At 37.5% G+C, this 25,808-nt stretch overlaps 3 protein-coding genes across 4 annotated transcripts; all 3 read right to left on the bottom strand.

The window, feature by feature from the left end:
• Nucleotides 1–1,437: 1,437 nt before the first annotated feature.
• On the bottom strand, nucleotides 1,438–5,223 carry LOC144707228 (Fe(3+) dicitrate transport system permease). Its single transcript, XM_078580370.1, has 3 exons — nucleotides 4,880–5,223; nucleotides 3,009–3,336; nucleotides 1,438–1,964 (listed from the first exon to the last, which is right to left on the bottom strand). Exons 1-3 carry the CDS (start codon nucleotides 5,025–5,027, stop codon nucleotides 1,745–1,747), a joined length of 696 nt encoding a protein of 231 aa, XP_078436496.1. The 5' UTR covers nucleotides 5,028–5,223; the 3' UTR covers nucleotides 1,438–1,744.
• Nucleotides 5,224–12,892: 7,669 nt separating this feature from the next.
• Nucleotides 12,893–15,365, bottom strand: LOC144707226 (F-box protein At4g18380-like). 2 transcript variants are annotated; one of them, XM_078580367.1, is made up of 5 exons: nucleotides 15,243–15,365; nucleotides 15,047–15,144; nucleotides 14,888–14,960; nucleotides 13,815–14,698; nucleotides 12,893–13,289 (listed from the first exon to the last, which is right to left on the bottom strand). In XM_078580367.1, the coding sequence occupies exons 4-5, from the start codon at nucleotides 14,657–14,659 to the stop codon at nucleotides 13,070–13,072; spliced, it is 1,065 nt and encodes a 354-aa protein (XP_078436493.1). In that variant the 5' UTR covers nucleotides 14,660–14,698; nucleotides 14,888–14,960; nucleotides 15,047–15,144; nucleotides 15,243–15,365; the 3' UTR covers nucleotides 12,893–13,069. The 2 variants fall into 2 exon arrangements, with proteins under 2 accessions (XP_078436493.1, XP_078436494.1); XM_078580368.1 differs by having other exon boundaries at nucleotides 12,893–13,274; nucleotides 15,047–15,249.
• A 50-nt stretch (nucleotides 15,366–15,415) lies between these two features.
• LOC144707227 (UV radiation resistance-associated protein) lies at nucleotides 15,416–21,743 on the bottom strand. The gene is made up of 6 exons (XM_078580369.1): nucleotides 21,461–21,743; nucleotides 20,882–21,088; nucleotides 19,235–19,409; nucleotides 17,210–17,379; nucleotides 16,896–17,126; nucleotides 15,416–15,672 (listed from the first exon to the last, which is right to left on the bottom strand). The coding sequence occupies exons 1-6, from the start codon at nucleotides 21,620–21,622 to the stop codon at nucleotides 15,556–15,558; spliced, it is 1,062 nt and encodes a 353-aa protein (XP_078436495.1). The 5' UTR covers nucleotides 21,623–21,743; the 3' UTR covers nucleotides 15,416–15,555.
• Nucleotides 21,744–25,808: the final 4,065 nt, after the last annotated feature.

Genomic DNA, 25,808 nt, shown 5'->3' with positions numbered 1-25,808 from the left:
CAAATCCTACGTGCAATTAAATATATAGTATTTGATATTTAGTTTAATACAAATTGTGTAAACAAATAGCTTAATTCACATGAAACTTAAGTGAAATTGGCATAGTGAAATAATAGAAAACTAATTCAACTACTCATATCTTTTGAATTTTTTGTATTTTACAAATATTGAGACTCATTCCAGAAGATATTGAGAAAACATAAATCTATTTTTATTTTGTTCACACTTATGCCAAATTATTTAAGATATATGATTTATTTATTGAGTAACATCCAGCTAATAGCACATTTATATATTAATTAACACAAAGCATAACTTACACTATTCGCACTGAATCATGTGAATTTATGAATCTTTAGTGTCTGTAAGTTTCTAATCGTATGAAAGTATTTTTTATTTTCAAATATTTTGAATAGTGGTTTGAAAATTTTCCCATTTAGATTACAAGTGTGTTATATCTAGTTCTCAAATAATATAATATTTTTGTAACTGAAATTACACCAAATTTTAATCTTAGGTAAAATCTATTGTGTATCTTTAATCACAACCCACACAGTATATTTTATTCAACACAATATCCATTTTAACTTTATATTAAAAATATTAAGCGTACACTCATTTGAACAATGATTTAAATTTCTGTATCGAATTGAATAGGTTCATGAACACATAATGTCCAAGGAACAATCATTGGCTTCATTTTGTACAGCTCTATTAATTGTTGATTATTTTTCTAAAAGAAATTAACTCGCAAGAAAATTAGTTTATCCAGGCCCAATTTTTTTTTCCTTGGAGACAACGATAATTAGTTCAAAGTCATTTAATACCATGGCCTTTAATAAATTAGTATAAAGAATGATGTATATGGCACAATACACGTAAAATTATAGACATAAACATATCACATTGGCCAAAAGGAGAATTTAAAAGGCTAGATAACTGGGTTTACTGGGCCTACCATGTCTTCTGGAACAATCAAACTCGCCACACCTTCATCATGGGTGGCTCGGTTTAGCCAACCCACAGGTTAGGTGGGATGATCTAGTATGCTTCAACAATCAGGTTGAATCAGATCGCATTGTGATGACATGATCAGAAACTCCATCTGATAAATTTATAAAATGATTGTCTATTTAACAGCACCAGGTTGATCGCCGTTCTTGGGTGATCTTTCTAATTTTTTTCAAAAAAAATAAAAATAAATGATCGGGTGGGTACGATCATGATCAGCCCCATAATCTGATCTGATCCGTAGGCCGGTTCGCCTCGGGACGAGTCAGTTGGGCTGCCTTGAGCAAACTATTTCTGGGTTAATATTGTAAACAAAGTGAAGTGCAGATAATTTTTCAGTGCATGTTTTGACCTAAAAAAGGGCCATACACATGATACTCAACAGAAATGGGAGTGAATTAGCCAGGGAGGCATCTAGCCCAAACAAAAATCAAACTTGATCCGGTTCGCAGATCCATTCCACTTGAACTTTCAGGAAACTATTCCAAAATCCAAAAGCTTGAATAAAATTTTACAAGAAGGTTCTGCGCTTTAAGACACAGACAGAAGCTAGAACTTTCCGCTGCAGAACTTTATACTCCAAGAAAGATACTTTCATAGCCCAAAAATGGAACAGACCCAAGAAATATCTCTTCAACCAACCATCAACTGGAGAATTCTTATCCCTTTTACTGTTGATATTACTCCAATTTATAGGGTTGAAAGATGAAAATTATTTCCAAGGGAATCATTGTCACAGACTGATGAATTTCCTGTGCAGGTCCTGCACAGAGTGCGCGTCAGCTCCGTGGTCGTGACTGTGATCGTGGTCGTGGAATAGGAAGGTCAGAAAGCCAACAGCGCACAGAACAGAGCCGACGAGGAGCTTGTCATGGCGCTCAACCCAGTGGAATTTGAGCTGACTTGCACCATAGAAGGAGAGGGCCACCAGAGATGTCATCACCACTATCGTGCTGCAGAAGAGATTGATGATATTTGATGAGAAAGATTGGGGTGAATGGCAATTACTATTGCTATTGAGAATTATTCAAAAATGTTAATAACGCAGTTCAACGGAAAAGTCTCTCCTTCAAATTATATGGAACCAAACTTGCAATCATCATAATCTAAAAAGTTAAAAACATTGGTTTGGGACGGGTTATCATATCTGTCTCTATCCCTCTCAAATTTCAATCTTTCAATCATTTTTATCCCAGAATAAAAAATATTGGTTTAGAATCTGTGATAATCTCGCTCTCTGCCTATATCTCTCCCACAATTTTTCACCTTCAGGGCCTGGCAGACTGGTTCACTAGTTGGCCATGAGATTGGCTGAGCCTGTAGACACCCGATTGTGAAAGATTGGGGGGAAATATATATAAACAGGAAATCGTAGGAGAAGAAAGCTAGCTTTAGTATTCAAAATTAATCTTATACTCCCTGTTAGAAAATCTTAATTTTATTTCATTTAGCTGTAAGTGTAAAATGTTCTATAACTCGCTCGCGGTTGCGTTCCATTTCCTATTGAGCCATTTATACTCAAATGTGAGAATAAATGACTTAAGTGACTCACGAGAGTTGTAACTTATTCTCTCATGTAGAGAATAAGTGACTTAATTATGATTGAGCTCTGGCCCGCCAATTTGTAAGGAGTCAGTATTTAAAATGGCTAACCTAACTGAACCTTATGATTTTCTTTTTCGAAACCTAATTCGTGTTTGGACTCTGGTGGCTCTAGGAGTGCCTTCTGCATCTCCATTGAGGATTTCTAACATTCCCAATGCAATAATAAATAGCAAGAAGGAAAAGTCTAATATGTCTCAAGTTCAAACCATCTATAACCAAACATTCAATCGTAAATTCCAGAAAAGCTGTTAAAATTGATTAAGGATGGGCTATCCCCTCTCTCTCTTCTCGAACTTAGATTCAGCGCGAAAGAAAAAGACACAAGAGGCTGTGCAGCTATGTAGAAGGAGATAAGTGAAAGAAAAGTTTTAAAGTTGATATTTCCAAAGTACCTGAAGAGCAAAACAACGATAGCCAGGACTATCATGGAGGATGAATTTCCAACTGCAAGAAAAACTGGAAGCGTAGTTGCACAGGGAGAAAGAGCAGGAACTAGCACAAGACTAGCCACAGCCATCTTTTCCATGGGGTGGCCATGAGAGTGGCCGAGGCCGCCCTTTCCGAATATAAAGAGCAGAATATAACTACTACCAAGAACAAGCAGCAGCAACGAAGCAAGCTTGTGAACTGTTTCTTCTCCCGCTATGGTTGTCGCCATGGTGATGGCAGCAATGCCCAGAAGTGAGGTCGAGATTACGTGAAGAATGGCACCGAATGCCGCTGTGGAGCAAGACAAAGTAATTTACTATGATGCATTGTCCATCTAAAGATCCTGAACTCCATGTATAACTGCTCATGGAGTAGAGGGAGTAATGGAAGAGAGAGAAGAGAGAAGAGAGCAGGGAATTGACAAGGATGCATTCTGCATCTAAGATGCTGCATTGCATTTAGAATTCCACAAAGAGCAAGATTAGATAGATGACAAAAAGATGGGATAAAAGAGGGAGGGAGAGATAAAGAAGAGATGCCGGGAGAGAAGAGAGAGGTTGACAGGAGGAACTAGTGACCCTGCGAGTAAGGCAGACGATGAAGATGAAAACCAAAAACTAAATTAACACAACGGGTTTCGTACCCTTGCATTGGAATATAGAACCCCAAGAAAAAGGAAGCTTACAATGAACCCCTCTATCTAACAAAAGAAACTGCAGGAAACCAGAAACAAAATAACGCACTGAATCTAACAATGCTTCATACGCTAGAGTGAGGAGAGTAAGATGACTAAACGTAAAGAAAATCCTAGTAAAAGATACTGAAAGTTTGCCCAAAAGAGAATGCGGTAGAGAGAAGTTTGTTATAGATATGTTATCAGAAACATTTACTACCTCCTAGCCGTTCAACTTTCACATAAACTAAAAACAGATATTCTCTGATTTGAAAAGACGATTGATACGTGATCAATGTGTTCAAGCTTTCATAACAATTTCTACGTGCAGACATGTCTACGTTTGCGATGACTCTTCTGGATAAAAAAATATAAACCAAGTCCGTGGAATTACAACAGCTTGATTCATCGAGCAATGCAATATTTCATTCGTTAGGTCGAATTTCAACTAAAGGAAAGTAACAGGAAGATTTTGTCACTGCAGGAGAGCTCAATCAAGTTGAGAATTGATGTATTCATCCATGATTGGTCTCAGTAGAAGATAAAATATGCAAACATCTTTAAATAACGAATCACAACCGCTTGATTCATCGTGCAGCGCAAAAGCTTTTTAGGAGGAATTTAACTATTTTAATTAATTTAAAATAGTTAAACAGGAAGATTTTTCTGCCGCATCAGAACCCAATCGAGGAGACAATTCATGCACTAATTATCAATTAAGATTACGGCAAAGTAAACGAACACGCTGGAATTTTCAAAGGACGAATCAAAACCGCTTGATTCATAGAGCAATGCAAATTATATCCTTTTTCTGAGAAGTAAATCAAATAAAGTCAAGTAACAGGAAGATTATGTCAACACACTAGAGCCCGATCAAGCCTGAGAATTCAAACAATCATTTATAATTAAGATTCCAGGAGGAGCTAAACATACATGACATAGTTAAAAAAGAATCATAAAAGAGCTTCTGATAAAACAATATTTTGAAGCAATTCAGACTTCATAAGAAACCGTAACGTGATACGGCAAAAGGACTATCCCGACCGGACCCAACTACTGGCGGAAATATCGAGATCAGACGGTTCGTTGGGGAAATTAAGCTCAAAAACACTAATTACGGATCAGGAAAAACAAATTTAAGACGGAAAAAAGAGAACTCACTGACGATGAGTGTCCTGGAGAGAGTCCATTTCTGCGCGCGCCCAACTATAGAGAATGGGAGCCAATGCGTGGGGATGAACGAGTGAAGCAGTGACACCGTCGCTATCCCCCCGATCGTTGACAGATCCGCAGCTGTTAGATCATCCATTTCGCCCAAATTTCACCAAAAACAGAATTCTACAGTCTTTCAAAAGAGAAGAATTTCGTTCTGAAGCAGATCCAGGAATCATTCATCGATCTTGACCCATTTCCGTTCTCGAGGTCTCCGAAAATGGGTATGAAGTGGATCGGCGTAGTCGTCGTCGTGGGCTTCTTCGACTGTCTCAGCGACTAGCAAATGCAATAGAGAGAGTGCAAATGAAGAAACTATTTATATTTATTTCCAAGTGGCTGCTCTTATAACTTGATTTTTACAAAGCTTTCTACAAATCGATGTGTATGATTTTATGTTTTTTGATTTGAATCGAATGAAGGAAAATCTTCAGATATAGCTAATGTAAATATAAATATAAATCTGCAGGGTACAGTTGTCTTTATTTTTTAGTGAATCCATGACAAAAATGGTAATTTTATTTACTAAAGTTGATTCTTTGGATCTTTTAATTAATTTTAGACCTAAATTTTGACTTTGATTTTTAAACTTTGAGTTTGATTTTTTCAGATACCTGTGATCGAACATGAAGGTTTTACAAAACCGAAGCTGATCATTGATTGAAACTGCACCGAAGTTTAGGTATAGGTTTAGGTTTTTGCCAAAAACTGTCACCAAGGCCGAAACCATCATTCCCTGGATAAAGGTACTACTATAATTAAAGGCCGGATAATTATTCAATATCTAGAAATTTTAAGTGACTCATAGAAAGTAAGGTAGTATTATAATATTTGTGTGATTAATTGTGTAGATCCTGCCAATTTACATAATGATAGAGAAAATCATAAAGTTTACCCCACTACGATGGACAAATTAAACAGATATTTGTAAGTGGTGATTTTGGTGCATCTTAAATTGTATTGTATTATGCATGTAAATGTGACTTCAAAATAAATATACAAGTGTAAAGCCACCATGAAATTTGAAATATGAATACACATCAATCAGAAAAGGGTAGAGGAGCAATTTCTGATAATATTAATATACGTGTGGTCGAAATATACTGGATTTTAACACACCAAACGCAAATGACAAGGTCAAAAAAGTATATATTCACTGACATTTTGGACATTTCAATAGATATCATGAGGACAATATGTAAATTTCATGATAAAAAATTATTTTTTTATAGAAATAGACTAACTAACAAAATTATTGAACAATATCCACAAAATGTAGATTTAGTTGTAGTGTAGATGCTTTCATGTCAACCTTTTAGCCCGAATAAAAAAGTACATGTGGATTACTTTCGTATAAAAATATTAACTTATTCGGAAAAAAAATTTTAAAAACCATAACTAGGAGAAAAGTTTGCATCTATAATGCCAAAAAAAACTGCTAGCCAATCTTTTTTTACTTGCGAATGTTTGTTTACATATTTTGTCTTCAGCCTTTACTCCAGATCCGACAAATATGTTCAGATTTATTCAATGTTGAAAAATAATAATCTCAAAATGGAAAAAACTGGATATATTAGGGAACAAATATAGGAGAAGGACCTTAGTACATAAAATTTCAGATAAGAATTAAACGTCACTAATGAAACCAGTTTATGTTAGAATTTGAAGTTTATTAAATCCTAGTATGGAAATTGAATCATTGAGTCTCATTTAAGGTCATCTTGCGACGTCGTAAATTTCACACAAGAACATGCTAAAAAATAGATTAGCTTCATTTTTTTGAAAATCATATCACTAATTCATGCACGAAGATTATAGATGAATGCCTAGCCTTAAAATGTATGAGTCAGTCTTTTGGATAGAATATTAAAAATCATGATATAATCCAAAAATTCCTAAAGTGACTGGTCACTGAAGTAGGACTGGGAAAATTTGTGGCCAACCTTGGCAAAATGCCCATTACATCTCAATAAATAGTTTTACAAAAATGTGATGATTTAATATCGAGTATCCTTGTGACTTTAAAATCAAAAAATTTAATAGCATCATCAGTGGGTCAAAGCCACAACTTTGGACAAAAAAAATTCAAAAAACGAATATTAATATGTGGCATATCATCAGAAAAATATATTGAATCAAATTAATTTGATTATTCAGATGACAAGGTAAAATCTGATATTTATGGATTAGTTGAGCAGATTATTTATGGCTTCTCTCGAGAGGAAAACATTACAAAACAATATTTCGATCCAAGTTTATGGATTGTTGTTGTCTTGTACCTACTTTTTAAGAATATTGAGGTTATTTAAATATAATTTTTTCATTCAATAAAAATAAGCATTTCATTCTGATTTCAGCCATTTCGTCAAATAGTTGGATTCACATAAGTTTCCATTCATCAAATAGACTAAATATATATTTGAAAGGCCTTCTATGGATTAAACAAAACGTAGTTGTGGTTTGTGATAAGACTTTTGGGACTAAACTCAAATCCTCATAAGAAGGGTTTCCATTTTGGCAACATGGTGCATGATGTTTGGCCAAGAAAAATAAATGCAAAAAGAAATAGATATACTGGTTTCATCCTATACTTTTTATTTTCTCTCCTGGAAATAACAAACCATTTGAAATATCTCAAAGAATTTCAATCCATGCATAAAAATAGAGATAACCTGCATAAGTGATAGAAGAAAAGTGTGTCCCAACTGTATTCTATTTCTATATAATAATTATATTTGCTTTCTTTGATGCCGAGAGGGATGATATCATATCACTGAGGGGTCTCAGTCCATTTATAAATGAAGCTCATTACAATAGTGGTTATTGAGTTTTCAATAAGATTTATGGTGGACAAGGCTGTATTTTGAGCACGATGAATTAACTAGTAGGGAAGACATGTCATGGAATTATAGAGATCAGCAAAGAGAATGATTAAAAATACCTGGAGAATTATCTTGAGAAAAAATAAATTGGGATAAATTATCTTACTATTACAAACATTGTTATTATACAATACTTTTTTTAAAACAGTCATTTTTTGCAATGTGAGGATGAAAAATTAGAAGTGAATGAAGAGAAAATAATAATTGAAGAGCTGAAATGTATGACGTAAATTAATATCATAGTTTCTCACCTCATAACATATTCTGAGTTTTGAATAAAAAAATTGACTAATTAGAAATGGGATCTATAAGATAAATTAAACATAACGAAAATAAGGTATATCTTCATTCTACTGAATAGAGAAGAACACTTTTGATTATAAGAAATAAGTGATTGATATTGAGAGATTTGTTTAGATTTAAGACGTAAATAGATATAGTATGGTTCAGGGATGGATGATGAGTTGACACTCGGATGTAACATAATGGAACATACTGAGTTGGGATCAATTTTGTTATGTCATCCATCCATATTTTCATTCATCCATGCCATCATCCATTTTGATTGTGGGCCATCAGTATGGTCACTGGCTATATTCATCATATGATTTGTTCCGTTCACTGTTTAACGAGCAAGTACATGATGGATGATGACAACTAAAAAGACATTTATAAATGAATACATACAAATTTAGAATAAATATATAAATAGAGAGAGAAAAATAGAAATATATGACTAGACAGACAAATATGATATAGATGTAAATATAGATATGAAAGAAGAGAAGTTGATTCTTGAGAAATGGCAGTTCGCGAGCTGGCCCGACGGCGTTCATTCCACGGTGAGACTATTCCATTCCATCGCCATCGCAATTCTGAAAATTGATTCCTTCTTCTTCCTCTACGATCTACCCCGCCTTTCCAACTCTGAAAGTTTCATTTTGGTCTTGAAATTCTTTCTTTTTCAACGAGCGAAAGTTCATTCTGATCTTGAAATTCCTCCTTTTTTTTTGACAATCTCCCCCCACATTCCAACTCCGAAAGTTCATTCTGATCATGAAAATTCTTTCTTCTTCAACGATCTCCCCCGCCATTCAAACTCCGAAAATTCATTTTTGATCTTGAAATTCCTTCTTTTTCTTCAACGATCTCACCCCACCATTCCGATTCTAAAAGCTCATTTTGATCTTGAAATTCTTTCTTATTCAACGATCTTCGATTACAACTTCTGGAAGTTCCTTCGATTACAACCTCACAAGGCCATAGTTTGTTTACTGTGAAAGTAAGCATCAACTGATCTCTTCCGGGGGCGGCGGAGAAGCCGCCGGCGGTCGTTTCCGACGCCGTCCATCGTCGGCCATGGAAGGTGGAGAGAGAGAGATTGGTTTCACCATGGATTGATTTAGTTTACAATAATTGGAATATTAATGATCGAATGCATCACAACTTTATATTCAATAGTTGATTTATAATCTTCCGCCTTTCACGAACAAAAACATTTAAATAGTTCAGCAAACTTAGATGTTATCAGATCAAAGAATACAATATTTATAATAAATATAAAGCATTCTATCTTGAATGAGTTTATTTGGAATGAGATCTTAACATTAATATGAATAATTGTAATTCATATACCTGATTTAATTCACAATAATTGGAACATTATTGATCGATTGCATCACAGCTTTATGCATGTATGATTTATCTAAGTAATGATTTAGATATAAAGTATTCTTCTTGAAATAGGTTTATCTGAAATCAGATATTAACACCAATATGAAAATTTTCAAATCATATAACTGATTTAATGTACAATAATTGGAGCATTAATGACCAAATGCATTAAATATAAAGCATTATTCTTGAAATGGGTTTATATGAAATCAGACATTAACATTAATATGAAAAATTTTAAATCATATGACCGATTTAATGTACAATAGTTGGAACATTAATGACTGAACGCATTGCAGCTTTATGCGTATATTGTTTATCTAAATAATATAAAATATTGTTCAATAATTATTTCCTATTCATTAGCCTTTCACATACAGAAATATTTAAATAGTTAAGCCAACTTAGGTTTTCTGAGATCAAAGAACACAATATTTTAATTTTTAACTGGGGCACGCTGATGAATAAAATAGAAAGCATTCTATCTTGAATGAGTTTGTTTGAAACCAGATCTTAACATTAATACATATAATTTCAATTCATATAACTGATTTAATTCACAATAATTGGAACATTAATGATCGAATGCATCACAACTTTATGCATATATGCATCACAATTTTATGCATATATGATTTATCTAAGTAACAACAAATATAGTTCAATAGTTGTTTTATAATCTTTGGCTTTTCCACTGATTCATGAATATTGAGTAATTATTGCTTTTTAAAATATCTCTAGGATGGTCAAGAGCTTGGGGAGAAGAGCACCTAGGAAATGGGTAGCTCCTTGACTCGCTATCCTTGATTGTGTTTTTAGTTAGTCACGTCGCTTCTCCGTTTGCAGTGTCGTCGACTTTTTCTTTACTCTCTCTCTCTCTCTCTATCTGTGTGTGTGGAATGGCTGAACCTCACTACAGGTGGGGGGATGTGGTGGCTGATTGGCTATTCACCCCACACTGCAGTACACAAATAAGAGAGTGAGGCTGATTGGCTGAGAAGAGAGTGAGACAGTCGAGCGAGCATTGCGAGAGGGCCCCTAGAGCATTGCTGTCTATTCCGCCGGCTCGTGCAGGCCGACCTCCGCCTGGCTCAAGCGGCGGCGGGAAGGAGGGCGGACCAGCGGTGGGATGGGGCGCGGGCGGCGGGGAGGGGGCGTGGGCAGCCCGGGGAGGGGCAGGGCGGTGGCTGGGAGGGGTCGCGGGCGGTCGAGGGAGGGGCGGGCCGCCGGGCCGGAGCACTGGCAGGGAGGGGGTGCAGGCGCCCCGGGGAGGGGTGGAGCTGCAGCGTTCACACATAACCGCACCGCACAGACCCGTGTGCAGTGTGCGAATATTCTGTGCTGTGCGATGTGTAAAATATGTGTACCCTTCTAGACCTTGATTGGCTGACAAGAGAGTGAGAGAGAAGAGAGAGAGTGAAAGATCCCCCTCCCTGCCGCCACCCCGCTCTCCTCCCCCGGCCTCCCGCGTCCCACATAAAGGCACAAAATTCGCACTGCAACATGCACAAAGGCACGAAAAATTATTTAAAGCGAGCATTGCGAGCGGGCCCCACTAGTATATATATATTATACATATATATATTTATGAATACTTTTGGATACTTATAGGTGTGTGTATATATACTATACATATATATATATATAGATGAATACTTTTACTCTCTATCTCCATCGACCTCTCTGTATCTTCTGTATATCACTCTATTTGTCTGTCATATCTTTAACAGTACTTTTTTTGAAAGAAATCTATCTTTATCCATATTTATCTTTGGCAAGACCTCTCTCTGCCTCTATGTGTGTGCATATAAATCTCTGTTTATATCCCTTTGTATCTGTACATTGGTAGCAATGGGCAATGACAGTTAAAATTTCTGGTTTGTTTTCTTCTCTCTAAATGTAAAATCATATATTGTCAAAACTTCTCTCTTTGTCTCGTCATGATCCTATTTGTTTCACCTTAGTTAGATTGTCATATGATGAACAGGATAATAAATAATGTTATTGAACCCAATTCAATAAAAAATATTCACATTGGTTGAACTCTCTCAAGTTTGTAGCAATGAACAAAGGTCATCTCCTCAGGGACTGTATTGGGAATAAATTTACTAGAAGAACTAGAAGTAGAAGAATATAATAAAAAATATAATGAGGACAAATTAATTGGGTATTAAAAGGATGAAAGGGGGAATAGTAGTGTAATAGATAAAATTATGACGAAGAAGAAGATAGTATAAAAAAGGGGGATCTATGAAGATCAGAAATAGATAATAGGAAATAGCAGTGGAAGGAGGAAGGGATGAAGAAGATAAGAAAGGAATATTCATAAGGTAACAGGTAGATGATAAGAAGAGAAAAGTTAGATGGTGTGGAGAGAAGACGATAACGAGATTATGAGAATAGTAACAACACAATAGGGATATTATTAATAAGATTGTAATCGGTTGTAAGTGGATATGAAGCAAAGATGATGATAAATAAGATAAAGACACAATGTAATTATACTAATAAGAAAGTGGCAAAGATAAGAGAGTATGATGATGATATGATACAGATATACTTCCGGATCGTCCCGGACGGGGACGAAGGACGGGACGGGACGGACTTCATCCCGATCTACGTCCGACATAATCTCAGGGACGAAGGACGGGACGGACTTTCGTCCACCGACAAAAAATCCGTCCCGTCCAATTATCTCGGGACGATTTTTCGTATCGTCCAGTCCTCCTGGGACGAATTTTTTCATCCCGGACGAAAAACGCTCTTCCGGCGGAGCCCCGACCTCCGCGGCTGCGCCGCTCTCCACGCGGCGGCGCTCAAACTCCCCTTCCCCCCTCCTCCCCCGCCTCCCTCTTCCTCTTCAAATCCCTCATCGCCGCCTACGTCCGCAGCGGCCATCTCCCCTCCGCCGTCTCCGTCTTCCTCCGCCGTCTCCGTCTTCCTCCGCCTCCCCTCCCCCGACGCTATCTCCTTCAGCGCCGCCATCGCCGCCTGCTCCTCCGCCGGCCACCACCGCCGCGCCCTCCTCCTCCGCCGCCTCCTCTGCCATGGCCTCCCCCTCTCCTCCGCCTCCCTCTCCCCTCTCCTCCCCTCCCTCGCCTTTCCCAGATGCCACGTGGCAACATCTCAACCGTCGGATGTGAATCCGGCGGTTGTATGCCCAGATTCGTTCGTCCCTCGTCTGGTGGCCCCGGACGGACGATTTTTTCGTCTCAAGGGAAAACCGTCCCGTCCGGTGGCCAGCGGACGAATTTTCGTCCCATAAGTCGTCCGGAGACCTCGGACGGGACGATTTTTGTCCCGGGACGAAAAAATCGTCCCGTCAGTGTCCCGGAAGTATAGATCCAGATAAGAGAGTATTAATTTAGTAAGTAATTGTTAAGAAGATCCAAAAACACACTATTCAGACATGAACAAGGTAAAATAAGAAAATTGGAAGATGAAATGGTGTGAGGGATCCAAAAACATAAAAGGGTAAGGTATTACGCAGAGAGAAATGCTGTACAGAAAACATATCTCACCAGAAGTTAATAGTCAACCTGACGATGATACCGATGATGATTATGATGGTGAAGATCTTCTTTCAGAAACTGTTCATCTCCAGGGGGTAGCTTCGCCGCTTGGAGAGGGCCCTCACGACGTCTCCGTGCGGGCCATCAAAGGCAACGGAGAGCAAAGACTCAATTTCACTCTGGACGTCGACGGCAGCGGCTTTAGTTGGCTTAATTGCTACCAGAGTGGCTCCCTGAACAGCCACCCCGCCAGGAAGATCAAGGCGAGAGGCGTACCTAGACATGGTTGTTCTGTTCTGTTCATTTAAAACGAACAAAAAATTCGCACAAAGGAACTGCACAGGGCCCTGTTCTTTGTTCTGTTCTCTTTTTGTGCAAAAAATAGAATGAACAAAATTGGCACACATCGTAAAATTCGCACAAATTGGAACAAAATTGGAACAATACGACCAAAATTCGCACAATTCGAACAATACGACCAAAATTCGCACAATTCGAACAAAATTCGCATACATTGTAAACTTAGCACAATTCGAACAAAATTCACACACATTGTAAAATTCGCACGATTCGAACAAAGTTCGCACAATTCAAACAAAATTTGCACAGTTTTAAAATTCGCACAAATTTGCACAGTGTAGAGTTTTTTTTAAAAACATGACTAAAAAATTCGCACAATTCGCACAATCAGAACTGCACACGGGTCTGTGTGATGTTCTGTGCGAATTCGTTTTTGTTCTGTTCGGATAACCGAACAGAACTAACAATTCACACAAATTCTCACAAAGAGAACAGAACAACCATGTCTAGGCGTACCTCAGCTTGAGAACAGAAGCGGGCACCTGGGTCCGGCTTCCACACGGCGAGGGCTTCAACGGCTGCTCCCTGAATTCCCTCAACTGCTCCTGCCCCATGCTCAGAGTCCCCTGCCCGTCGGCGTCGGTAAAGACCACGCTTCTAAGCGTTGGATGCTCCTTGATAACCTGCCTGAGAAGGTAGTGCCTCGTGGAGGCGGCAATCAGGGAGCTGACGGCCCAGACTACCCTCAGCTTGAGACTGCCATCGGTGCAGAAGGCCTCGGGCAAGCTGCCGTCGTCGTCTTCGCCCTCCGGCGGGTGACTGCCGCTGGCGCCGGTGCTGCCAAGGATGATGCAACTCTGAAGAGTGCTTCCGAATTCGGCGCGCCAGCGAAGGACGACGCCGTCCTCGGTGCCGATGTCGCCGCCGGGGAGCTCAATTATGAGGTTCCTCAGGTCGGAGAACCCGCCAAGGGCCAGGGCTGGGGTGTGCTGCGAGTGCTGCGGCCGGAGCGGCTTCAGGTTGGAGGCCCTGAGGCTGTGGAGGGGCTTGAATATGGATATGACCATCAGCTTTAGATGGGATAGGAAGCTGTAGGATCTGGGCTGGGAGGGTGGGCTGGGAGTTTCGTCTGTATCGCCGCCGTCACTGGCGAGGACGCGGTCGATTTTGAGGTAGACGTTGTGGACGAGGGGGACAATGTCGTTGAAGCGCCGGCACGTGGCGCGACACCGGCCGAGGGAGCGGGCGTCTACAACCTTATCGAGGATGATCAAGAGAATTGCGTCGGGGATCTTGTCAAAGTGGTCATCTGGTGAGAGAGGCGGATCCTCCACATGGATACGGGACATGTAAGATAGCATTTTCTTGAAACTGTGATTGCAGAGATTGTTTGGTCTAACCTGATGCCGAGGAAGAAACACAGAAATGGATTAATGATGAAACTTTCACCGGAATTAGTCAGACATATAACTAATGAGAGGGTGATAGCTACGCCTAATTGCTTCTCCAGGCGGACTAGTTTTCTTCACAAAATACCCAAAAAAACTTCCTGATTGTTCCATGAATGAAAACGGCAATCAAAGGCTTACCTACGCAGCGCGATGACTTGATCTAACAATTCCACCTCGAGATCGCGGGGTTAGTTCATCAGAAGAACAATTCCTGGACAGAGAATCGGCCTCGTCAGTCATCTTCCTGAATTAAATTCTATTACGTACCGGAGAAGTGATCGCGCAGAAAAAACCAACCTTTCTCGTCAAGGAATGCCTCCAATTCCGAGTCTCGCCGACGAACAAAGAAAGCTTCCGACTTTCAATCTTCCGTAGAGAAAACCATCGATTCTCTTCTAGAAAGATGAAGAAATAATGACAAAAACTTACGATCAAAGGAACGAGGAATGATGGGTGGAGATCAGATAGACGAGGAAGAACTAGGGTTTCTCACGATCGCAACAAACCTTCACTTTGGACTCCGCCGCGATCTCCGATCTTATAGCGGGTCGCTGAATCGCCGGCCGATTATTTAGGACAACACAGAAACCTTATTTAAAGCAGTATTTGGCAAAATACCCTCGAGTAAGCTTTGCGTGATACTAGGATGATTAAACAGGGGAGGGGTACTTTTGCAAAATTCAGCATTGACCTGGTCTCAAGATCTCCCAACTAACAGTCTTTTACATCGTCCCGTCGGGCAAGTAAAACGGAACGGCAGGGTATTTACGCAATTACGAATTATCCAGTATCTGGGCTGTCACAACTCACAAATCTATGTAGTTTTCCGCCCGAATAGTCCTTGTCAGCAGCTTAAGATTTTGTAAGACGTGTCTTGGACCGAGGCTCTCCTTTCCCACGCTGTTAAGAATCTGCTCAATGTCCTGCCCCCATAACATTAGATAGAGAGTGAGAGAAAAATAAATTAATAGATCGATAAATGCATAGTTTTAGGATATTTTGTTATATATTCAGATAATAAAAAATCTAGAAAGAAGTACAGTATCGATAGGAACAGGTAATTTCTGTAGGGTAATATTCAAGGTTAATTAAAAAGGAGACGGAGAGAGAGAAGTACACGAAAATCTCGGGAAATTTGTAAATCATTATGAAAATAAAAATATAAGGAAGAGCACGGGATCAACAAATAGCAAGTAAATCAACATATAAATAGGTTAAATACATAATTCCAGAAGATTTTTTGAGTCTGTAGAAAAAAAAATCCAGAAAGAGGTACTATATCGAGAGGAAATGCTATCATGAGGTACTATATCGAGAGGAAATTTTTTGAGTCCGTATAATAATATTCCTATTTGTTATTCAAAAAAAATAATATTCCATCCTAACTAAACAGCAGATAGAAAAAGAGAAATAACCAAATGAATATGAAAAATGTACAACTCGGGAAATATTGGAAATTACTGAAAATAAAATCCAAGTAACCGAGAATTAGTAGGCGCAATTAATTATGAATCAGTAGGATCTCCACTGAGCAAGGTAAATCAAAATATAGCAGGGAAAATATAATTTCAGGATAGGAAACGGTATGACACGGTAGAATAATATTCAATGCTACTTAAACAGGAGACTGAAAGTGAGCGAAAAAAATACATGAATACAAACAAACATATTGCTCGGGAACTTTCCAAATCACTGTGAAAATAAAATCAAAGGAATAACAAATCAATAGGCACGATGAATTCTGATCAACAGGATCCAAAAATGGCGCAGCAAATCAACATATCAATAAGAAAAATATATAGAATAATAAGGAAAAAAAGTCGGATTGCAAATTACAGAAAGAGGTTGAATATTGATAGGAAACGTTATAGTTCTGAAAGAGGATATTCATTGTTAATTAAATAGGAGATAGAAAGAGAGAAAAAAAAGTAGGAGTATAAGAAGCATACTACCTGGAAAATTTCTAAATCAGAAAGAAAATACAAAAAATAGGTGCGACTAATTTTAACTAAACTGCAACAACAACAACGAGCGAAGCAAAGCAACAAATCAATACGGAAAACATCAATTTACCAGAGGTTTTTAAAATCTGTGGGATAATAAATTCCGGATTGAGGAATTATTAAGTAGAGTTAATGCCAATCACCTTGTTGAGCAAGAACACAGCATAAGCTGCCCTAGTGTTGTCCTGGCCCTCTAAGAAAAGAGGAAACTCCACAGACTTTGGAGCCGACTTTGCCACAGAGTTGGGGGCCAAGCTGGCTGATGTGGCAGGTTCGATGGATGGAGCGTTATCACAAATATAGGAGCGAGATCCGCCAAATTTCAGCGGATACCGCAAGGGTACATCCAAGAAAGTAGCAATAAGCATCACTACCTGGATATGGGCGCATAATTGAGAGAAAAAAATTCATAAAACCAACCATGTAGTTTGAAAAGTTACTCTTTTGGGGGACTCACATGCGCAACATAACCGAGGGCTGTTGCGGATCTTTGGAGTTCCTTTTTGTCTTTAAAGAAACTTGCTTTCTTTAGAAATGGAGCGGCCAATTCCAGGCCACAAATTGTTAAAGTGGAGGATCTTTGACTAGACGTTGATTCATCTGAGAGAGGCAAGCCTGCTTGGTGACCTGAAGACACAAACCCATATTTTTTTCTTGATCAAAGATGAAAAATCACAAAAAACGATATTTCCCCCTGTAAAGAAAAAACAAATCGCTAAACTATAACGAGGAACCCAAAAGCTCAAACTTGTGCAAGCATGTTCTTGCAAACATGAATTTTCAAGCGCAAGTGAGAGAGATATATACATACAAAAGAAAAGGAAAGAGGGAGAGAAGAGATACAAACAGGTATAATTTAGACATGCTCTGCAAGGATGTAGAGGGATAGGAGGAGAGAGACAAGTATGTTCTGGAAAACATGTGATTTGAAATTTGAGAGAGAAAGAATGCATAAATGTGTGGAGATAAGGAGAGGTACATGAGAAAATGAGAGAGATATAAAGATGCCTATAGATATAGTGTGGACAACACTTATGGAGAAAGATTGAGGGAGAGCGAGACGAATATGTTCTTTTAAGCATGTACTTTGAAAGAGAAAATCCACAAAATATGAGGAGAGAGGGATATATAGTGTGAACAGCAATTTATGGAGAGAGATAGTGGGAGAGCGAGAAAATATGTTCTTAAAAGCATGTAATTTAAAATCTAAGAGACAATGAAGAAGGTGTAGCTTTAAATTGATGAGAGGATCTCAGACAACATGGCAAGCCTTCCCGTTTGCAGTTGGACCAGCAAGAGACTAGGCCTTCATGAGAGCCTTTGAGACAATCATATGGAAGAGGAGGGACAGAATTATTCATCAATTTCATGGACCTAAGCCATATCCTTATATCATGTAGTCAAGTCCACAACCACTAGTGAGACCCGTTAGGGGTTACAATGGTAGGGTTGTTGGACGGAATACGAATGATGATTTCGGACGGATGGAATGGGACTAAAGGAACATCCATTCAGTCATCCATCCACGACAACATCTTTTGTCCAAATCGTCATCCGTCCCATTTCATCATCGTCATAACTCCGTCATCAGTCCCGTTCCGTTATTTGTCCCAGATGAAAAACAGATCGGATGACAGATGGATGGATGACGAAATGGAGAGAGGCAGAGAAAGCTCGCAACAGCACAAGAACTGAGAGAGAGAGCAAGAGCTAACGAGAGAGAGAGAGCTGAAGAGTAAGAGCAAGAGAGAGAACGAAAGGAAGCGCGGGAGACAGAGACAGAGAGAGATGGAGCGAGAGAGAGAGAGAGAATGAAAAAGAGTGAGGGAGACAGACAGCGAGATGGAGCGAAGCAGAGAGAGAAAGTGAAGAAGAATAGGCTGTTACGGACGACAGCGAAGGAGCAAGAGATCCAGAAGGGAAGGAAGACAGTAGAGAAGAGGAAGAAGATAGTAGATATTAAAACATGATTATTACATTTAGAAAAAAAAATTATTCACACTTCCATCATTCCATCTGTCATCAATCATCTTCTGTCTTCGTTTTGTCATCTCAGTCATCAGTTATCCGCCACAAATGTCGGATGACTGATTATGAAAGTCAATCCCTTCAGTCATCTGTCTATCGTTCTAGATGATGACGGATGACAAAATCAGGCGGAACTGATGACTTTCATCCGTCCAACAAGCCTATACAACCATTAAAACAGGTGAAAAGCACATAGGAACAATTTTCCTGGCTTCTAGGGTAAAATAATAAAAAGGTGGAAAAAGTATCATCGCTAACAGAGAAGAATGCATAAATATGTGGTGAGCGGGAGATATGCATAAGAAAATAAGAGAGAGATAAAGATAACGATAGGTACCACTGAAGAACATGGTATCAAAACCAGGTGGCAGGTTCAAATCCCAGAATCAAGACAACAATTTATAGACAGTTTGTACATCGATTTATATATATAGAGTAAGAAAGACAAAAATACCTGACATTTTGCTGTCTGAATTTAGGGTCCCTTCACATGAAGCTGTGGTTGACTCTTTCACAGGATAAATGAGTGAAACTTGGGCCACCATGTATTGTTGCCTTGCTCGCAGCATCCTCTGCAAGTTACAAAGATGCCCATGGCCTCTCTGTCCAAACAAGATCCTATTTGCTTCCTGAAGTGACCCTTTTCCAGTGTTATTTTAGTAGTTAGCAAAGCTTTTGGTGTTTAATATTCAGAGAAATGAGAGTTATAAATGAAATACAATGTGTGTTTGGATAAACACTGGAAATTTAGAACGAACACATTGATAAAAATATCATAACACTCTGAAAAGTGTACAGTTTAAGTCAAAAACTTTGGAGTCTTATAGTAGAACTAAGAGGCAATCTGGATCTGTACAATATACCATGCTTTCTGATTTCTTTCTTCTAAAATGGTATTACGATACGAACAGAAGTGGTTTGTACCGTGAACGAGAGGAGAGAGGATGGTCCTAAAGGATGAGCGTTGCCGAGAGGATGAGGCTAAAGAGACTGGCAGAGTGAATGTTGCCAAAGTGAACAATACCTTACGGAGTCCTCGATGGAGTGATCGTTTCAGAATTACTCAGCCATAAGAGTTTAAATTCTGCCCTCCCACAAGGAGGACTACATCTTCAAAGGGACATAAAAGAAGAGCAAAAACGACAAAAATGCCCTTAATGGGCTTAAGATACGAGACTGATCGTATCTTATTTAATTCTAAATTTAACTCTATATCAGAACAGACGCCAGTAAAGAAATACTATTTATTTTAGCAACCCCAGACCAAGAGTGGAAAAATCTGAAGTAGATGATTCTGATAGACGCTATTCGAAGACATACAGAAGAAGGAAGTTCAGATCTGGTCAACGGACAGTTGACCAGCATAAGTGACCCCAGCGAGATCTATAAATAAAGGGGTACACCCAGCTGGGAGAGGACATTATTTTCTTGTGCAAGAAGTTGTTACAGCTATCCTGGGGAGGAGCTGCGAGCGCTGCCCCGCCATACGACCTGGAGGGAGGAGTCCAGCCCACAGAGGAGGACCGCCATGATCAAGAAGGAGCTCACCAAGAGGGAGCCGTCGAGATCATCTCCAGTCTTTCCATAATTCCATCTACTGCGTTGTCATGATCTACATTTCATATTTGGACATTGATAATCCTTGGACTTGATTTGTCTTTGATACGAAGGGTGTATCAGATTCCTAATTATAAAGAAGTAGCTCAAGCTGAAAGGTTTTTGTTTCCCACTGACAATCCCTTGAACTTCTGACAACAATCCTATCAATCAGCCACTCCAAAAAAAAAGCTTTTATATCTCGTTCTTTACTGACTAAACACTTCGGCAAATATAATACACATAAGTGAGGATAACAGAACGAAAATAATAATCCATCGTGTGAAAATCATGCGTTCATTATCATTAATAAACGGTTTCAGAGCTACTCGTTCATCAATGAAGATATTGAATGAAGGCCACAAGGAACTGACCAATCTTTGAGAAATAACAAAACGGAAAATAAAAACCTGGAGAATCAACAGGTTGATCACCGATTTTGGGTGATCTTCCCTCTTTTTCTTCAAAAAAACCTGGATAATTTTAATCAGAGAAATATGGCCACCTGCATTTGGGTAAAGGCACCAGAGAGACTTTTGCTTGCAATCAACAGTCTTCTAGTACAAACGAAAAGTTGATCTCTATGGTGTTTGGCAAGATCTGAACTCTTTTTTGAACGCATCAAGATTTCGCCCATGACCAGCTTCTGTTTTTCCAGATTTCGCTTCTTATCCTCTAATTCGTTGGACTGTGCCATGTGAGCATTTCTTTCCTGCAACAAAACCCTTAGCATAAGAGGATATCAAAAACAGAATACCAAGTATGGATGCAGAAAACTCAACCACAAATGCATATCCGCGAAAAACCTTCTGAATTAAAAAAAAAACCAGCGGCAGTTTCAAAGATCATATCATAATAGTAAATTTCTACTTTTTTTAAAACAGCATTTTCAAAGATCAACTCATACGAGTAGCCAATTCGCTCAATATCATGAAAAGGAAGAAACATAAAATCCAAGAACGGATGCATAAAGCCCTCCCGTAGATGCATGTCGACGAGAAACCTTCTAATTTTCTAAAAAAAAGATCAGCAGCAGCAGCAATTTCAAATATCACATCTTAAGAGCAGTAAACCCGTTCTATACCTTGATGATAGCTTCCAATTTCAGCGCCAGAGCCTCCTTCCTATCCTTGGCGTTCTTAAGAGCGCAGGATAGGCTCCACAGGCGGCCGAGCTCCTGCTGTAGATCCTCCCACTCGACAATCGCCACCTGCGCATCTGGAGGATCGTTGCGCGATGCCGCCATCACTGATGCGAGATCCGATTTCTACAACAAATCTCATCCATCGCACAAACAGAATTCCGATTGCTTCGTTTCATCGACGGCGATCCGAGAATGTTCTCAGCGAAGTCTACAGAATTTTCGAACTTTGTTCTGTCGGTTATTTATAGGTGTTGACAATGAAAAGTTTCACATATTATTATAATTTATATTGAAGGTTATAATGAGTATTGCTTCTAATTATTTTCTTTACAAATGGCTCATTTTATATCCAATGGTCAATGAACACATAAATAATAGTTAATGACATAAATGACATCAGAGCATTTGTTTGATTGGAGATATTAATAAATGGTCCACATCTGGCTAACTCCAAAGATGTGTGTCATGTTTTATTTTGACACTATTTTGATGACATAATATTTTTAAGGACATGACATGGATGAACTATTTTGATGTTTGGGAAACCAGAAATTGGTTGTAAATTCACCTGAAATTAATCTTTTTGTGAATTAATTTTGACCCATTAGTTAATAACATAAATGAAATCATAGCTTTTGTTTGATTGGAGATATTAATAAATGGTCCACATCTGGCTAACTCAAAGATGTGTCATGTTTTATTTTGACACTATTTTGATGACATAATATTTTTAAGGACATGACATGGATGAACTATTTTGATGTTTGGGAAACCAGAAATTGGTGGTAAATTCACCTGAAATTAATCTTTTTGTGAATTAATTTTGACCCATTAGTTAATAACATAAATGAAATCATAGCTTTTGTTTGATTGGAGATATTAATAAATGTTCCACATCTGGCTAACTCCAAAGATGTGTGTCATGTTTTATTTTGACACTATTTTGATGACATAATATTTTTAAGGACATGACATGGATGAACTATTTTGATGTTTGGGAAACCAAAAATTGGTTGTAAATTCACCTGAAATTAATCTTTTTGTGAATTAATTTTGACCCATTAGTTAATAACATAAATGAAATCATAGCTTTTGTTTGATTGGAGATATTAATAAATGGTCCACATCTGGCTAACTCCAAAGATGTGTGTCATGTTTTATTTTGACACTATTTTGATGACATAATATTTTTAAGGACATGACATGGATGAACTATTTTGATGTTTGGGAAACCAGAAATTGGTTGTAAATTCACCTGAAATTAATTTAGTTATGAATTATTTTTGAATAATGGTATCCTTTCATTTAATATGTGCATCCTACATGAGAAGATTTTGTTGGACATTGCCTAGTGAAGTTTGACTTAAAAAAAATAAAGTAAATACCTTAAGAATACATATTAAACGTTGAAACTGTACTTGAGAATTTGAAAATCTGAATTGATCTAAAGCTTCAGATGTAAATTAAACTTTTTATGTATTTTTTACATTATATTACGTTACTAAATTTAATTACTTAAAATGTTCAACAAGGTCAGCATAATTTTGATAAACATACATGAAATATGATGCAAATAAAGTTTCTTTTGAATTATATACATAGGTAGGGACTGCAAATTGCAATAATGGAACTAAAACTAAGAATGATATCGTATATTTTTATTGTTCGTGACATCTGATATGACCAATATTTGATACCATTAATGGATGAAGTAAAGAGATATACTGTTGTCAATATTTATATGTACATGGTACAAGTATTAACTTCTAATTTTAGTACAGATGCCAATATCCAAAATCATTATGGATAATAGCTATCAGTCATCGATGTTGACAAGTACACCACATTTTGACTTAGGAGTATGTTTGGTGATATATAAAATGAGTTTTTATTGCATGGTTTTATCTTGTTAATATTATTGTTAATATTTCTAATATTATTCAAAGGATAGACTGGCCATCTGAAATTGATTTTTGCAGAGGAAATTAAATAAATAGATGATCATATTGCCATGCATGACACTAGTTAACCATCATTGGGTTCCTAGGATGAGTCACTTTGAGTTGTTCAAATATTCAGCCTCCAGATGTATGAAGGTGATCTTCAAAACATTAGATCTCCTCATTATCCCCCTGAATAAAGATTCCTGTAATCCTAGAGGATCTCATCACATCCAATCTCATTATAAGGCATACATAGACATCTGGAATTAGTGCCCTCCACTTCTAATACTATTTGCAAATTTTTCAAACAAGTCCCCATAATTTGATTATATTCACCAATATCTAATAATTTTATGTGTGAACCTCTGGCCCCATGTATTAGTCTAGTTAACTCTAATGACCTAATAACCTTTTATTGTTCAACCTTATTAATTGACTCTATCACCATTTATATTGATTTATCAATGATCACATTTACCCCGTCGATTATGCTTGAAGTTGCCAGCTCGTGGGGTTTTAAGCTACACCTGAGCTCTAGAAGATACAAAATATTATGTATATTATCTCATGGATCATTTTTATGTATGTATAATCATTTACTGTGTAAAAATCTTGAATTACTTGAGATATTGCTAGCAATATAACCCTCACAGGTCATTTTAATTAGTATTCATTAATGGTAGAAATCATGATAGAGCATTTTGTTGGATATTTAAATAATCCTTGCCAATGAGTTGACTACATCATCTTCCCCGAGTCAATCTCAATCTACATCAAGGGAGAATAATGTTACCTTGACCTCATAATCATCTTTGTGAACTTCTTGATGCATCCAAGATAAGCTGTTTGAATCGCATGGTTACAGACTTTTAAGTCATATTCAAAGAAAAATTGTACATCCACAAGGTATATTTGACATCTCAGTCCTAGGGCCCACTTACACAATTGTGACTCATTGTATCAACGCTAATGGTTATAAGAAAAAACATTATCATCATGATGAGGACCAGAAAGGGCTATTGTTTTTAGAGATGTTGATGTCCATTTTGAGTATCCTTCAAATATGCACATTTTAAACACATTTATTGAAGATTTTCTTAATAAACATCTCATGAGAATAAATATGAGTAAAATTTTATTTTAATGAACATAAATGGGACACCAAATTATGTTTGACTTGAATGCCACATAATATCCATCAATTTCTCAAAGGGGATAGCTTGATGAATCAACTGACTGTATATTTTGTGGAGTGATTGCATCTAGAATAAATTTAAAATTAAAGAAATAATCTGAGTCATCATTTATTGCCGTCATGATTTGATGATTAGAGAAAAATAAAAAATAAATCCTAAAATGATATGGGGTGACCAATCACATTCTTAGCTTTGGCTACAAAATGAAGTTATTGGACAAAAAATCAAAAACTTAAAAACATCCAAGCAGAATTATTTCCTCAAAATCGGAGGTATATATAGAGAGAGAAATGAATGAACATGAACGAGAGTCAAGTGCAAAGCTCAAGCCTAATGTTGGTAATATTCTTAGAAAATATTTTATTTTTCATATTTCATTTATTTTACATATCTCAGCTATTTTAATAATTATCTCTGTTCCAAAAATTTGATTCAATTTCAAAAATTGTGATTAAAAAATTATGTACACATTAACACAAAAGTTATTAATTCTTAAATACATAATTTTATGAAGTTGATTTTGTAATCTAAATTTTGTAAAATAAATAAGGAATCTAAGGATTTCATGGGGAAGGAATTACATGTTGACCATGGAGGATGGTACGAATCACACTTTGATAAAACATGTACCTTATTTAAACTTAGCTCAGTCTTGCTTTGGCACCGAACAGTTTTGGTAGGGTAAAAACGTATTTTATTGGTCTCGAAAACCATATCGTAATGATCATATAAATAGTGATTTTTAAATGTGGATTAAAGTGGGAGATTGATGGATATGTGGCCGTCAAGCCAATCACACTACCATGTTTATTTAAGTCCATTGAATAAAATATTTACGTTCATTATTATTCCGTGTGATGTTTATAATGAAGTCCATGAATACGTGCAATGACTTAGTGAATTATGATGAGATCATAATACAATGATCACTAGTTTTTAAACATGTATTCTAAATATTCCTATTCGAGGATAGTCGAGACGGACATCGAATTGTCCAGATAGAATAGCACTAGATGATCCTACTTATTCGATAAGTATAGCTGATCCTGTGGCTATTAGTATGGCGACACTAAGGATAGATAGTGGGTGCTCTTTGGAGAAAGAGTTCATTGAATTGATCCGTATGAATCCCTGAATGGTATTATACCT

The sequence above is a fragment of the Wolffia australiana genome, chromosome 8 (genome assembly GCF_029677425.1).
Source record: "Wolffia australiana isolate 7733 chromosome 8, ASM2967742v1".
Lineage (NCBI taxonomy): Eukaryota > Viridiplantae > Streptophyta > Magnoliopsida > Alismatales > Araceae > Wolffia > Wolffia australiana.
Note: the sequence above shows the minus strand (reverse complement) of the source record. Positions and strands in the feature narration are given on the sequence as shown.

Excerpts from the sequence above, each read along its gene's own strand:
- LOC144707226 (XM_078580367.1), bottom strand. The coding sequence starts at position 14,659 with ATGCTATCTTACATGTCCCGTATCCATGTGGAGGATCCGCCTCTCTCA. Across the intron at positions 13,290-13,814 it reads GCTTCTGTTCTCAAGCTGAG|AACAACCATGTCTAGGTACG; the intron begins GTACGCCTAGAC and ends TGAACAGAACAG.
- LOC144707228 (XM_078580370.1), bottom strand. The coding sequence starts at position 5,027 with ATGGATGATCTAACAGCTGCGGATCTGTCAACGATCGGGGGGATAGCG. Across the intron at positions 3,337-4,879 it reads CTCCAGGACACTCATCGTCA|CGGCATTCGGTGCCATTCTT; the intron begins GTGAGTTCTCTT and ends CTTGCTCCACAG. Across the intron at positions 1,965-3,008 it reads ATCGTTGTTTTGCTCTTCAG|CACGATAGTGGTGATGACAT; the intron begins GTACTTTGGAAA and ends TCTCTTCTGCAG.
- LOC144707227 (XM_078580369.1), bottom strand. The coding sequence starts at position 21,622 with ATGGCGGCATCGCGCAACGATCCTCCAGATGCGCAGGTGGCGATTGTC. Across the intron at positions 17,380-19,234 it reads TTCAGACAGCAAAATGTCAG|GTCACCAAGCAGGCTTGCCT; the intron begins GTATTTTTGTCT and ends TTGTGTCTTCAG. Across the intron at positions 17,127-17,209 it reads CCCTCGGTTATGTTGCGCAT|GTAGTGATGCTTATTGCTAC; the intron begins GTGAGTCCCCCA and ends GCCCATATCCAG.